The 14,271-nt window shown below is 51.0% G+C and overlaps 1 protein-coding gene across 2 annotated transcripts in view; it reads right to left on the reverse strand.

Moving 5' to 3' along the window:
- Positions 1 to 11,420: 11,420 nt before the first annotated feature.
- SLC1A1 (solute carrier family 1 member 1) overlaps positions 11,421 to 14,271 on the reverse strand; it is a 50,773-nt gene continuing 47,922 nt past the window's right edge. For both annotated transcript variants that reach the window (XM_059492207.1, XM_059492206.1), the window contains exon 12: positions 11,421 to 13,519. In XM_059492207.1, coding sequence (XP_059348190.1) covers positions 13,273 to 13,519 — 247 coding nt within the window. In that variant the 3' untranslated portion in view covers positions 11,421 to 13,272. The remainder of the gene's footprint in view (positions 13,520 to 14,271) is intronic.

The raw sequence follows: 14,271 nt of genomic DNA on the forward strand, positions 1-14,271 counted from the left end.
TCATCTGGTTTTGGGTATGTTTGCTCTATTTTGGGCCTTCTCCCCAAGGGAGCAGCTAGCACCGCCGGAGATGGGGATTTTCCACCTCGAAACAATGCCCACAGGGAAGAAATCTCCAAATTAGAGAGGAACGTGTTAAAGAAATGGTGGCCTCTGCACTGCTGCCTTGAGGAGAAAGTGCTCCCCAACCCCTTTGTTTTTGTTGGGGGTTGATAAACACCCAACGCCTTTGTTTTTGAGACTGTCCCCTTTTAAGTGAAAATAATACTTGTTTTTATCAGCACTAGCAGTGGACATGGGGAAGAAACAGCTCCAGAAGTATCCCTAAACCCTTCCAGAATTAACCTATATGCTGCCTGGGGGGGAGTGGAGGTTTAAATTTTTCATGTGTCACCGGTTTGCCAGTTTGCCCAATTGCCCCCTCCAGGGGCCTTTCCCCTTTTCCTATCCAGTTTGTTGGGATAAAATTTCATAATTTCATTTATTTTTTTCCATTTTATGTATAATTTCTCCTGCTCTGGGAAGAGGCTTTTTCTCCCCAGAATGAAGCAAAGCAGGATGTTTCTCCCTCCAAGTCCCTTCATTGCTCAAAATCCCCTTCAAAAAGCCACATCTGAGGGTTTATTTAAGCTAAAAGGGGCCTTTTTAAAGGCCCATAGGATGAAACACTGTAGTGCATTATAGGGCATCAGCAGCATTAATAGAGCTGATAGCTGGGATGAGCAAAAAAGAACTGAAGATTGGGTAATTTTTAGGTTTTGCCTTCTATTCTGTAAAATTGTCACTCTGTATGGGCCCATGCTTTAGACCTGAATTTCCCACATAGAGGAACTTCCCCCTGGAGCTATGGTGAGCCAGCTGTGCTTTGCTGCCCACCCAAATCCTCCGCACAAAAACTCACCAAACTCCAAAAAAAAAGTATGAACTGAACTTTATGTTTAAATAAGCTGGCTGAGCTTAGTGATTTATTGTGTCACGCATAACCCGGAACTGGTGTTTTAAATGAGGTGGTTTTGAGCCACACTGCAGTGTTGCCCCAGGTGGGACCCTCCCGGGAATGGAGACAGCCAGAGGTGAGGATATTTAGGGAGAAATTGACCTGTGAGAACAAAGACATCTAGGCTGGGGGGTTGAGGATCTTGGGGGGAAAGGGACCTCTGTGACTGGCTGGGGACCCAGCGGGTCAGGGAGCTCTGAGGCACGCAGATGACATGCAGCGTTGCAGGTCAGGGGTGGGTGACGTACCCACGATGAGGTGGGCCCGTACCCAGCTCCATGACCCTCTGCTCCCCCTGCATGCTTTTGCTGGGTCAGGGCCAGAGTTCGCCGTTCATGTCTGTCCTCTACAGCCCGCCCAGAGGAAGAATGAACTTCTTATACTGGCACTTTTGTTTGACCAGCAGTAATTAATGTCACTGCTAATGTGATATAAAATAATGATGCCAAGAAGCAGAAGGACACTGATAGTTCAAAGCAGGTCCAAGCTCACTGTAAAGACCAGATTAATGCTGTGAATCCAGTGTCCTGGGAGGAGTCAGGAAGGTGCACTCTAGTTTTCAGGCCACGAGGAGGTGCTTCAGCTCACTCCTCACTCAGAGTGTAAATCATGGATGATGATGATGATATTAAATCCTGCCCTGAGCCTGATGTGGGAGAGGGAGCAGTGCTTCTTGGGCTCATCTCAAGTTCCCCCAAGATGTGTGGCGCTGCAGCAGCCTTGCCAAAGCTCAGTTCAGGGGCACCAGCAGCATAGGTGGAGGAGCTACACCTTTTGCACCTCGACAGCCCGTGGGTTGAGGCACCTCCAGCCCCTCCACGAGGCTCAGAGACACCCCCCACATACCCAAATGACCCAGTCTGGGGCCTCACCCCAAATTGTATTGCTCCTGTCCCCACCAAAACTTTGCCCTTCCCTGTGGCACCTGTCCAGCTTTAGGGTAGCAGCTCTGAAGTGAGAGGTTAGTTTTGAAATCAGTCTTGCTTAGAATATCTCAAACACAGCAGGTTAAAATATTTTTATTAACTTGAAAAAGAAATCCCTTTGGGCAGCTGTCCTGGTCCTTTATTTCATGCAGGGCTCCAAGCATCCAGTCACATCTAGCTGCCTGGCTACTAGTTCCATCCAGGGGAACTGGATTTGCAGTGCTTGGGATCAGTTTTTGACATCTGAAGCTGGCTGGTCCTCTTCTAAGGTGGTGGGGCCTGGGGATGAAGGACAGAGGTAAGTGCCTTGAAGCCCAGGGTCATCTGCATGGCCGGAGACCCTCAGGGACAGGGTACTGGCCCCTGCCCTCCAAAATATGGGCTGTTTTCCCACACTGGCCAGGGCCATCTCCACACTGCGCTCCGTCTTGAACACACCCAAGGACTAGTTGTCCCATCCACCAGTCACCCCCCTCCATCCTGCTTCCACCCCCTGTCAGCCTGCCCAGACCCCAGACCCTCCCGGCACCTGCCCAGGTGTGCAGACAGAGCCCTGCCCACCCATCACCAGCAAACAGCTGGTGCTCTCTCCCCCCAGCACCGGTAACCTGACAGGCCATACCCAGCTCATCCTGTGCCCTCTTTTCCACCTGGTCCACGCTGCCATCATCTCTGCTCAGCAGCTCAATCATGCTAGGCTGGGAAGGAGAGAATGGCTGGCTGCAATGTGGGGCTCAATTCAGCATCCCCAAGCAACATTCCCAACCGATCTCTCCTTGAGGAAACTGAGGTAGGGTGGCTTTCAGATGCTCAGCATCTCTCTCCCAGCCTTGTTCCTCCCTGATGTTCTTCCCTTCACCATCCCTACCTTTTTGGAGAGCTGTAGGACATGCCTGAGCGGTGCACTGGATGTGTCCTGACCCTTGCAGCTCTGCGACTTGAGGAACTTGCTACTGACCAGCTTCCTGAGGGATGGAGCATGGAGATGTGCTCATTGTCCATCACTGAGCTTCATCCCATTGTGCCAGAGAGGTGGGCAGAGGGTGCTCCCTACTGACAGGTGTCCCTGCTGACTCCCCAACAACTGCTGCAGGAAATTCATGCCTGTCCCACTGTGCTGAGTCCCCACCAAGCCTGAGGTCAGGCTGAGACCAGATACAACTGATAATACCTGGCTTCAGTGCCACTGAGACCAGGGCTTGAGCAATGCAGTATAGGCTTTAAAAACCCAGACACCTGGGGCAAGTACAGCTGACCCTCTGCTCCCCTACCCTACCCTGCCCAGGCCCCCTGGCGCCCTGTGCCTCCCATTCAGGGTCGAGATCTCCCTTGCCAAGGCAGGACTACCCAGCATACCAGAGGCCAGTGATGGGTCCTTATGTCCCCTACCTGTGACTGTTCTGTTGTGCTTGCTCCTCTGTGCCGCTGGTAGAGGGGTGTGGAGCATGGCTGCTGGGCAGCGATGGAATCAGTGGCAGTGTGTCAATGTGCCTGGGGAGGGCAGGAGCCATGGGTGGGTGACAGGGGACAAATAAGGCACCCCAGCTTGGGGCAGAGTACCAAAACCCATAGACTTGTACCCCCCAGCACCACTCTGCTTGCTGCCCTCAGAGAAGTGTTCCTGGAGGGAACACTCCACATCTGAAAAACATGGCTTCAGAGGGGGCTCAGCAGAGTCAAGCCCCCCAGACCCCTCAGCAGAGTCTAACCCCTGTGCCTGAGACAGCTGGGGACAAGCACACCCATCCCTGTCCCACCCACGCAGCCCCCCAGTATACCAGTGCCGGGTGCTACTCACGGGCCAGGCACCTGCACGTTGAGCTGCCGGTCGCAGGACAGGCACTTGAAAGGGACCAGCAGCTGCCTAAGGGAGAAAGGGCTGGGTGAGCTCCTGACAGGGCTGCAGTGCACACAGCCAGCAGCTCACAGGCAGCAACAGGTGCCAGGCACATTGCTGCAGGGAGCCTCAGTGTTTGCACAGGGAGCTGTGGCATGTTGAGCCTGGTTTTCTTCCCATCCAAGGGAACAAGGAGATAAGCTCTGGAACTGCTGAACTGTGTCTGTGGCCCATAGCTGCCCAGAGCAGGCAGGGACATGATGGGAAGGGGGCAGGCACCCACACTGCCATCCAAACCAGCTCTTCCCCTGGTGTCATCGCCTTGTCAGTACTCACAACTCCCCTCCATCTTGCCAAGGTGGGCAGGTCATGACTGAGGCCTGTGGCACCATGAGTTGCACCCTTGCCCAGGCAAACAACCCTCTGTTCTCCATCCTTGAACCTTTGCACCCACACCCCAGTTCTGGTTTGCACAGCTTCGTTTTGCAGATGCCCATTCTTGTGCCTCCTTTGATGTGGGGAACCTGATACTGATCGGTGAAGAAGGTGCAGCTGCTTTGTCAGCATCCCTGCGGTTTGTTGGCTACATTGTTCTGATGCCAGGGTACCATACAGGAAGGAATGAGGCCAGTGCTGCTACCAAAGCCAGTACCATTCCACTGCACTCACTTCTTAATTCCAGCTGCATCGCCAATCTCTACTGTCAACTCATCCTTGAGATCCTTAATGATCTTTGCCCAGTTATCCTCTAGCTGCTTCTGGAAAGGCCCAAGCTCCAGGCGATCCAGCTGTGGACAGATGCATACCGTTAACCAGCTCCTCCAGGATGGAACATGGGAAAAGCCAGCAGAGGGGGAAACCTCACAGGGAGGCTGCCTCAGGCTGCAAAGCCCCCAAGGAGCCAGTTTTGTACCATGAGAATAAGGTACCCCTCACCTTGGAGTCCAGGGCATCACTGAACTGCTGCTGGGCCTCCTGCCAGCGCTGCTCCTGACCTTGCACACGTCTCAGCAACTCCCGCATCCTCTCCTCCAGATGCTCCATGGTTTCATCAAAATGGGCGCAATTGACTTTGCTGCCCAGGGCAGCTTTGTCCACTTTCTAGCAGGGAGGAAAGGCAGGAGAGAGGTGGGACGGGGCAGAGGTACAAGAGGCAGGGCCAGCCTCTGTGTGTTGGGGATAGAGGCAGAAACATTCCTGTGTGGCCTGCTTATGCCATCACCCCCATGGGGTCAAAGGGATTTAAAGAGATGGACAGAGGGACCTGGCAAGGGATCTGCAGCCAGTCTAGAAGTACTCACACCCTCCCCCTTCCCCATCCAGCCAGTTTGCCATTGCGTGCCCAAAGAGCAAAGTGCATTTGTCACCCTGCCCAAGATCCCCTGGGCTGAAGATGGACCTCTCAAGACCATACCAGCAGCAGCAGGTCCTCCTTGTCTGCTTTCTTCTCAAGACCCTCCAGGGACCGGAACAGAGCCTTCCAATGCAAAAAGCATCTCATGACACCACAGCAGGGTCAGAGCTGTGTTCTGGCCAGCCAGGGCTCCCTGCTCTTTGGGAAAGGCCATTTGAACCAACAAAGGGCTTGCGAGCAGGTGGGCAGGGGATCAGACCTCTGTGTGATCAGACCAGCCTTGGTGTGCCTGGGCGATACTTTGAGCCTCTGGGGGTCCAGCCACCAACCTCGATATCTCTCTGATGCTGGCGATGGTCATCCCGGAGGCTCCCCGTGAGGTAGCCGAGCTGCTCGCAGTCCCCTTCCACCCGCACAACAGTGGCCTGGATGCTCTTTAGCAGCTCCTCCTCCTGCTCCAGGGAGAAAGATGACAAGATAGTGTCATGCAAGAGGTATCTGGCTGCCCTCAAGGACAGATATGGGTTACTTGGCTATGAGCACTCAGTGCCAGCTGGACATTTGTATCAAGGCTTTAATTTCCTGCCATACTGCTGACCTGTCCAAACCAAGCTGGGGGGTAGCAAGGGGCTGCTCTACATTACAGTGAGCACAGACAGAGGGTCCTGATGCAGTCCTCCATGTTGCCAGCTGCCCACCTGGGTCTTGTCTGGCAGTGACTTCTGCACCAGCTGTGGCACCAGTGAGTCCAACTGCTGCTGGAGCCTTTCACAGCGGTGTAGGAGCTTCCTCACAAGCTTGTTGTCTGTGTGTGTCTCTCCCTGCTGCTGCCTCCCAGTCCCCATCATTGCTCTCAACTCATTCAGCTGCAAAAAGGGGAGAATGAATAGATTTTGAGATAGAATGGATGCAGCCAGCAGAACCTGGTGCCCAGATGGCCCTGACCAGGCAGGGAATGTGGCCAGGAACCCCACAAGGAGCAGCCTGCCATTCAAGACAACAGTTGGAGTGCTGCCTCCTAACCTCACCTGATCCTGAAGCTGGTCATCTGTCACCACCTGCTGCAGTATGGCCTTGGTAATATTCTGCTCCTGTCTCAGCTCCTTCTGCTCCTGCTTAATCTCCTGCAGTGCAGGCCTAGCCAACAAGATGAGGGCACAAGGCAGGCTGAACCTCCACAAAATTTGCTCCCCAAATCTGATGCTCCTGGATTGCCACCCTCCATTCCTCCTGGCTCCCCTGCAGCCCCATAGGATACAAAATCCTCTCCCCATCCTCTTACTCCAGCTGTAGGAGGCTCTCCTTGGTGCCACCCACGTCGTGCTCGCGCTCGGCTACAGTCACACCCAGCTTTCCAAGGGCATCCTGCAGCTGTCTGATCTGGGAAGGGTGGTAGTGGCAGAGTCAGAGCATGGACCCCATGGTCTCCTTTGCCTGCCTCCTCTCTGCCAACTCCCCCTGGCATTCTTGCTGCCCCCTTAGGGACTGATATGGGCTTACCTTCTCCTTCTCACCCTGCAGGTCTCTGGCCAGGTTCTGCAGGGAGGACATCTGGCCTTGGAGCTCAGATAGGTCTCTGAGGATGCTCTCCATAGTTGGAAGGCCTGCTTGGAAACCAGGCTGTGTCACAGTGGTGCCACTCTGGACACTGGAGGTCCCTGTCTGCACCCCAGGGGTGGTGCTCTGCATAGCAGGGCTCTGCCCCAGCTTGTCCATGTCTGAAGTGTAGGGCTTGGCAGGGGCAGGCTGGCTGTGGAGGACCAGTGGCTGGCCAGCAGCATCCTGGAGGTTCCCCTGGAGTGGAGTGAGAAGAGGGACTGCAATCAGGACCCCAAAACATCCACAACTCAGCTTGTGCCTAAGCCAGAGAGACCCTGGGTGGGCTGTGGCTGCCAAGTACTGGTAGACCTTTACCTTCTTTCTTTCCACATTTTCCCTTTTTTCAGGACTGTTTAGTTCAAAATGCCTCAGCAACCCTTTGGCTGAGGCCAGCAGTGACCTCTACTGCCAGGTTGATCTGCAGGCAGAGGTGGGGGCCTCCTAGTGAGCAAGGCTGAGTTTCCATGCTTCCCTCACAGGACACCCTTCCCACTCTTCCCTCCCAGTGACCTTCACAGTGGGTGACACCCACGGATACAGGGCAGAGGAGGCAGGGAGGCAGAGAGGGCCCAATTCCCTCCCAAAGGCAGCAGCTCACCTGGCGAAGTGCTTCCTGGATCATCCGGATGTCTTCTCCCATGTGGGACTGTGTGGCCTTCATCTCATTGATCTCCTTACAGAGATCCTTGCAGAGATCCGTGGTCTAGGAGAGGGGTGTAAGGGGGATGAACCTCATGGCAGGGTCCCTGGGGACCTGCAGGACCTTTGCCTGCACCTGGGGGCACAGCCAGATAGCTGGGCACTGTGGGTTGCACCCTCCATTCGTCTGGCATGGCCGGATGCAGCTGAACCTCCAGTGCACAGAGAGGTCACTGGCTGCTGTCTCCCACCTGCAGCATGCTGATGGTGGCAGCTCACCTGGCCAAGCGCCTCCTTGATCCTCTGGATTTCCTTTCCCATGTTGAACTGCATGGCCTTAATCCCAGCCATCTCCTTGTAGGACTCCTGGGGGAGAGCAGTGGCTTAGGAGAGACACGTGCTGGGGGTGAGCCCCAGGCAAGCAGCACCCCAGAGACTCCAACTCCTGCCCTGGGGAGCCCATGGCACATCCTGGCTCAGCAGGAAAAGACCCAACATGGGAAGGCCCAAGGCACCCAGAGCAGTGTTTCAGCCCCAGATTTTCTCTCCAAATCTCCCTCCCTTTCCCACAATGAGAGTCAACATGCTGCTCAGAGCTTGGGCTTCACCAAACCCTCAAATAAGGGCACAGACCCCACGGGAGTGGGAGTCTTGGGCGGAGCACCCAGGGGGGTGGGCAAAGCCTCTACCTTGGAGATGCCACTCTCTTTGGCATCAGTCTTCTCCATCTGTACCATGTCGGCAGCCCCCGAGGTGACAGGAGAGCCGCTCCTGGTGCCCTGCAGCTCGTCCTCCCCCGGCGGCTGGGGAGGCTGCCCTGTGTCCCATGCCTCGGCGGCAGGGCTCTGCCCCGGGGCGGGCGCGGCTTCCTGGGCCCCCTCCTGGGGGATCACGTCCTGCAGACCCAGCAGGCTCAGGTGTTCCAATATGACCCTCAGCAGTCTGCGGAGCGCCTCCAAGTTAACATTGACTTCGGGCGTCCCGATGGCTTCATCCAGCAGCTGAAACAGGCTGCCTGACGCCATGGCTGCTGCCTTGCCCGAAAACACAGCGCCTGTCCTTTCTCCGTGCTACGAAGGAAGCTGCAGTTAGGAATGAGGGCAGCCAGCACCCTCCTTCCTCCTCTTCTTCTGCCTTCCAGAGGCCCGATCGCGGGTCCCTGTGTTTGTGGTGTCGCTTGTTGCCAGGTAACGCCTGGCCCTGTCAGCCGGCTGTCGCGGAGCCATGGAGGATCCCTTCCGGATCGGAAGGGACTTCTTACAGATCATCGACTCCCATGTTTGCAGCTGTGGTGGCCCAGGGACTCTTGGCTGAAGGGGTCCTCCCTGATGGCCCCTTGTTCTTCAGTCACCCCACCTTGGATTGGGGGAACATGTGGTTAGGAGCCCCAAAATTGCCTTGCTCTCCTTGATGTCTATCTACATTCCACCTTGGGCTGGGAGGGACAGCAGTGGGGGTGCCCCGACCCCCCCGACCCCCGTCCCCTCAGGTGTCGCCCCCCCTTGGGCTGCCCGGTACAGCGCAGTTGAGAGCAGTGATTCAGCTGCCGCGGTGCCTCGAGCCATGGGCCCGAGCACGGGTCATGCTGGAACTCGAGTGCTTCAGTGTAAGTCCTGGACACACACATGGAGACATGGCCTGAGTTAGGGACCCCCTGCTCAGTCTCAAAATCCCGGAAAGACCCAGGCAGCTGGATGTGGGGGCAGCAAAGAGAGGTGGTTTTGTCCACACCTGCTCCCTCTTTGGGCTCTCAGGGACAGAGGACAGGTGGCACCCCAAAACACAAAACTCCCAGGTATTTGGGGTGTCCACCACAAGCAGGAGGAGACATGTAACTGGGCAGCTCCCCAAAGAGATCCAGATTTTGGTGTGCCCTCCTTGACATGGTCTCCGGATAGGACCCAGATGCCCAGATGGCCCCTCAGGACAAGGACAGGATGGTGTCTGGGCGACTCCCTACAGCCAGGAGGAGATCTATGTGTCTAGGGTTCCCCCCACGAGGCCAGAAGTGGAACACTGGCATCCAGGCTGTCCCCTCACAACCAGAAGAGGACCCAGGCATCATTTGGGGATTCTAAGGGAAGGCAGTTGGGGGGCAGTGGGTAGGGGTTTCCCCATCACCTTCTGCACAGTGTAGTGGTTGCCCTTGGAGTTGCTGTTATCCTGAGGGGACTCCCACTCCAGCATCACATTGAACTCCAAAACCTCCTTCACCTCCAGGGCTCAGACATGGAGGGGGACAGCTACTCTGTGGGACAGCCTTTGCTCCATGACCCTTAGGCACCCCAAATAGCCCTCAAAACCAGTCCGTGGCCCACAAATATCCACAATGGACCACAAATACTCCCCCAAAATGCCTGGCCTAGCACATCCAGCCTCTAAACCACACCCCAAAACTTACTGCTTGTATTGCCCCCAGTGCCTCTCATCTCAGTGTGGCCCAATGTCCCAGTACCCTCAGCCCAGTGCTGCCAGTACTGCTACACTAGGACTCCCAGAACAGCCCATCTCTGTGCTACCAGCGCCCACTGAGAACACACAATGAGAATGCCCTCCCAGGCTGCCAGCAAGCATGTCCTACCTAGCACGGCCAGCCCATCTTTGTGCCTCCAGTATGCTCAGTCCCAGAGCTCCCACTAGTCCCTGTGCCACTTGTGACATGCAGTGGGAATGCAGCTGTGCCTAAGATCTGCTTTGACACCAGGATTTCAAATTTCAAGTAAGTCCTCCAGCTCCTCTGGTGAGAAACTTGTGAGTGATTCTAACACCCTGGCCCTGACCCTGTTACAGCAGGTTCCTTTGGGGGGAGTAGAGGGCCATGGAGCTGGGAACAGGGCCACTTCAGTGTGGGAATGTCACCTGCCCATGACCCTCAAATGGCATGTTCCCTGAGAGTCTGAAGGTCCCTGACCTCACAGGAACCCTCCTATACCAGTGCCCAGAGGTCCTTGTCCCCAGGAAGTCCCCATCTCCACTGGAGGTCTGCAGCTAGGAGCAGTACCCTGAGATGGGGCTAAGGGTCCCCATGGGTCTGGGGCAGGTCACCAGGCTATGGGTTCTCATGGGTCACCAGGCACCTTAAAGACCTTGACCCTGTGAGGAGGGGCAAGTGATGCAGAAGGTGTTTGTGTGGTGATGGCAGGATGAGGCCACAGATCCTGTGGTGTCCCAGCATGGGGGTCCACTGGCTGCCTCCTGCCTGCGCATGCAACACTGGTCAGTTTCTGGTCATATCAGAGAATATTAAAGAACAAGTGAATTGCATATGTCACAGTGGTTTTTATGCAATTTTAGATCTTGTGGATCTGATATAGCTCACCTGCGTGTGTATGTTTATGTGCAAGTGCTTTCCTCGTTCAGAGTTGAGTCAACTATAAGTCCCTGAGTATTTTGGCAGGGATGGTGTGTGGGTAACCTGGTCCTCCAGGTCAAATTAAAGTCACAAACACTATTCAAAATGCAGAGTCCAATCTTGTGCTAAGCTTCTGCAGCCCCAAAACCCCTACAAGAACATAACAACATGGTGTAAAGGGCCAAAATCTGCAGATGCCTTTCTAACAGTGATTCTTCACCACTCTTCAAATCTTCCAGACCAGGAGACTGTGGAAAAGAGGAGACGTTGCTCAAGCAGGGTGTTTCCACATATATAGAAGGTACACACTTGCAATACTGTGTCAAGAAAAGCATCCTTGGACTTAAGAGGATCTTCAGCATATGCTTTGGTCTCTTGGTTAGAGATGTAATAGATGAGTAGATGGCAAAACAATACCATCAACACCTGCTCAGTTGAATCTGATCCAGATGAGTAAATTATAGGTAAACAAACACCTGCTTAGCCTGTGTTTAATAATAGCATCGAATCCAGGTCATCTGTAGTTAGAGGGGTTTCTTGCAATCTCAGCACTCTGCTCTTAAGCTGCTATTTTATTGGAGGAAGAGAGCAATTCTTGCCAAAATTACAGCTAAATCACTAGAGACAATAACATAAACCCTGAATTTGATGGGGTTTGGTTTTCTTGTCATAGCTAAAGGAACTCTTAAGGAGAAGATAGTAGGCTAAAACAAGAGTAATGAGAGAAATTATTTATTTATAACACATTAGGAACACTTTTAACAGTACATCATTAACAGGGTGACTAAATAATAAAGTGATCATAAAAGGGTGACTTAAAAAGCTGGTTAAAGACAAGGCAGAGATTATAGGCTCGTCATGGAAACTGGTAGGCTTTTTCCTCCCATAAGCAAAGCTACACAGATAAAGACTGTCTCATACTATTTCTGCAAACGTAAAAGATTGATTTGCTTAATCTGTACATTTTCTTTTTATTGTATAAATTTACCAATACTTATATTAACATTTTCATATAGTTTTTGATGTTAAATTTAAATGCAGTATTATGTCTCATTAATTTAAGGTGCAATTTATCAAAATCTACAGTAAATGTTTTCTTCTTAATCAGTTCTCTTTGGCACACTTCTGGTCTGTCTAAATACAAAAGTGTAGGATTGAATCGAGTATATAACACTGCAGGTATTTGAAGGGTTTTTTGTTAGCAAATAAATGCTTATTTATGCTTACCACAAGCTTATTCACAAAGAAATAACTATATATGAATTTCAGTTTAAGTTATATATAAAATGGCTAAACTTCTTCAATGTGCAAGGCAGAAAAAAAATTGTTACATCAACTCCTCCCAAGAGAGAGTGATTTTTGCACCATGGAAATCTTGTGTAAATGTTATAGAAAATGGAGATTTTTAATGAGGAAGTTCTCGGTGCTTCTTATCTTACAGCAAGCCACCTGAGGAGATGATTTTCTAGGTCCAGAAATGGTTCATAAGATACAGTTTAGCTGACAGGTTGGCACTATAGTGGTGTTGCAGCTATAAACTTGCATGTTCAACTGACAAACTAAACCAAAGAGCCAAAAAACCCCAACCAGTCTGTGTAAAGAGTTTAGTGAAAGTGGCTTCTTTCTATGAGAAAAGTCTCATTCCTATGTTCTTGATATATGTATATATATCTATCTATCTGCTTTTATTGCAAGGAAGAAACATTTAGAATTTGCACTCTGCACTTTTGTTCTCATGATCTCTTCTTACTTTTGGGCTGACTAATATTTTATTTATGTTAAAATCATAAATGGACAATAGAAAATGAGATTCTGTTTCTGATGGAAATGTATGAGGAAGCCATCAAAGTTGACCTAAATAGGTAAAGTATAACTTTACAAAAGCTCTTCAAGTGCCAGAAGAGCAAGCTCAGAGCAACTTATTTCACATCTGGCATTCACATGAAAGGTATGAGGAAACTTAGCTACATAAATACTGGACCTCTTTCACTGACTAATTATTTCACAATTGAATAAAAACTAAACCCTATTCACAGTAAAATGTACTTATTTCAAGGCCCTTCTGGTCTGTTTTTTTCCTGAATCATGCAAGTAGTATCCCCTCAGCTGCAGAAATTAGCATTTTGGCAAATGATCAAGTTACAGTGCAACCTGTTTAGAAGGCAAGGATGTAAAAAGGGATTTCATACAGGTACTTTGTGATGTGGTAATGTGTAAAATGCTGTGCTACTCCTGAGTAAAACACATTTGGCTGTCCCAGCTAATGACCCATTTATGAGCATGCTGATTCCAGAGAGGCATTTCACAGCTTCAGGAATAGTATATATTCTTAAAAAAAAAAAAGTATTTTACAACTGTCTTTTTCTTCAGCCTATCAGTAAGGACTAAAAATGATGAGTTCAAACTGTTGAGGGAGATGATGAGCAGGGGAAGAAGCAGTAAGGAGAATCAGGGTCTGTGTGGTAAATCAGATGTGAGATGTAATTAATTCTCAATTTCCTTTTAGCTTTTTGAGATATTGCATATGGCCATGCTTAGTGCTCCTGTTTTATCTGAAAGCTATTGGCTTTAGAACTGGGATGTCTGTGTAAAGGATATGGTATCAGATTTATCTACAGCAAAGCCTCCATTGATGTAAGATTCCTTGGCCTGTGTTTCATCATTATCAAGTATTTCTGTTTCCAAGGCAAAAGGATTGACTATGTTGACTTCAGAGGTGACATCCATCTGCTCCAGCTCCTTTTTTGAGAGCTTCTCCACTACTCCTGTACCAAAGGCATCTCCCAAGACATTCACCGTTGTTCTGAATCGATCCCTACGGAACAAAAAAGTTGTCAGACACACCATCCAGTTGTTAAGAAAATCCTTTTAGTAAAAGTAAGGTACTCTAGCTCATGCAACACTGTTTTCTTCCCAGTGCAGATTTGGGTAATTATTCAATTAAAAGAAAACAGTCTTTTAAAACAAGAATCAGAATTTTACCCACAGGTATTTGAAGAAGCCTGGGGTAATTTTCATGAGAAATTATTTTGTACAGGACATGCAAAACCGCAAGTCATGTCACTTGTCTGTTAGAGCCAAGTGGTGTGGTATAGCCTTACAAAATGTTGGAAGGATCACCTCTCAGGCCCTTGAAGTATGCTACAAAGCTGGTTCCCTCTTGTAATGATAGATTGTGGGGTGCAGCAGCAGAGTCTGCATTGTGCCTTTTGTCATTCTAACAGTCATGTCCTCAGCCAGAAGAGCACCTAGCCCAGTATGTCCAGTATTCTGGCCCAAAAGCTGACAAAGGGAAAGGCCTGTCCTCTGCTGGCTTCTCCTTATTTAAGGGCTGAAGGACAAACCTATACTAAAAAATTCACTTAAAGGAATATGATACTCCTGCACTATTGATTTTTCTCCAGACAGAAATGTGACATGCAGGCCTTAAAAACCTGCTGCTACTTGGCAGAGGAACAACAAACCCTTGCAACATAACAAAATTTGAAAATCGATGTGGAAGTATGGTATGGAGCATGGAAGGCCATGCTTCCCTGTTTTTCTTTTCAGCTACAGAGCACTACAAAG

Source organism: Ammospiza nelsoni, chromosome Z (assembly GCF_027579445.1).
Source record: "Ammospiza nelsoni isolate bAmmNel1 chromosome Z, bAmmNel1.pri, whole genome shotgun sequence".
In the NCBI taxonomy this organism is placed as follows: Eukaryota; Metazoa; Chordata; class Aves; order Passeriformes; family Passerellidae; genus Ammospiza; species Ammospiza nelsoni.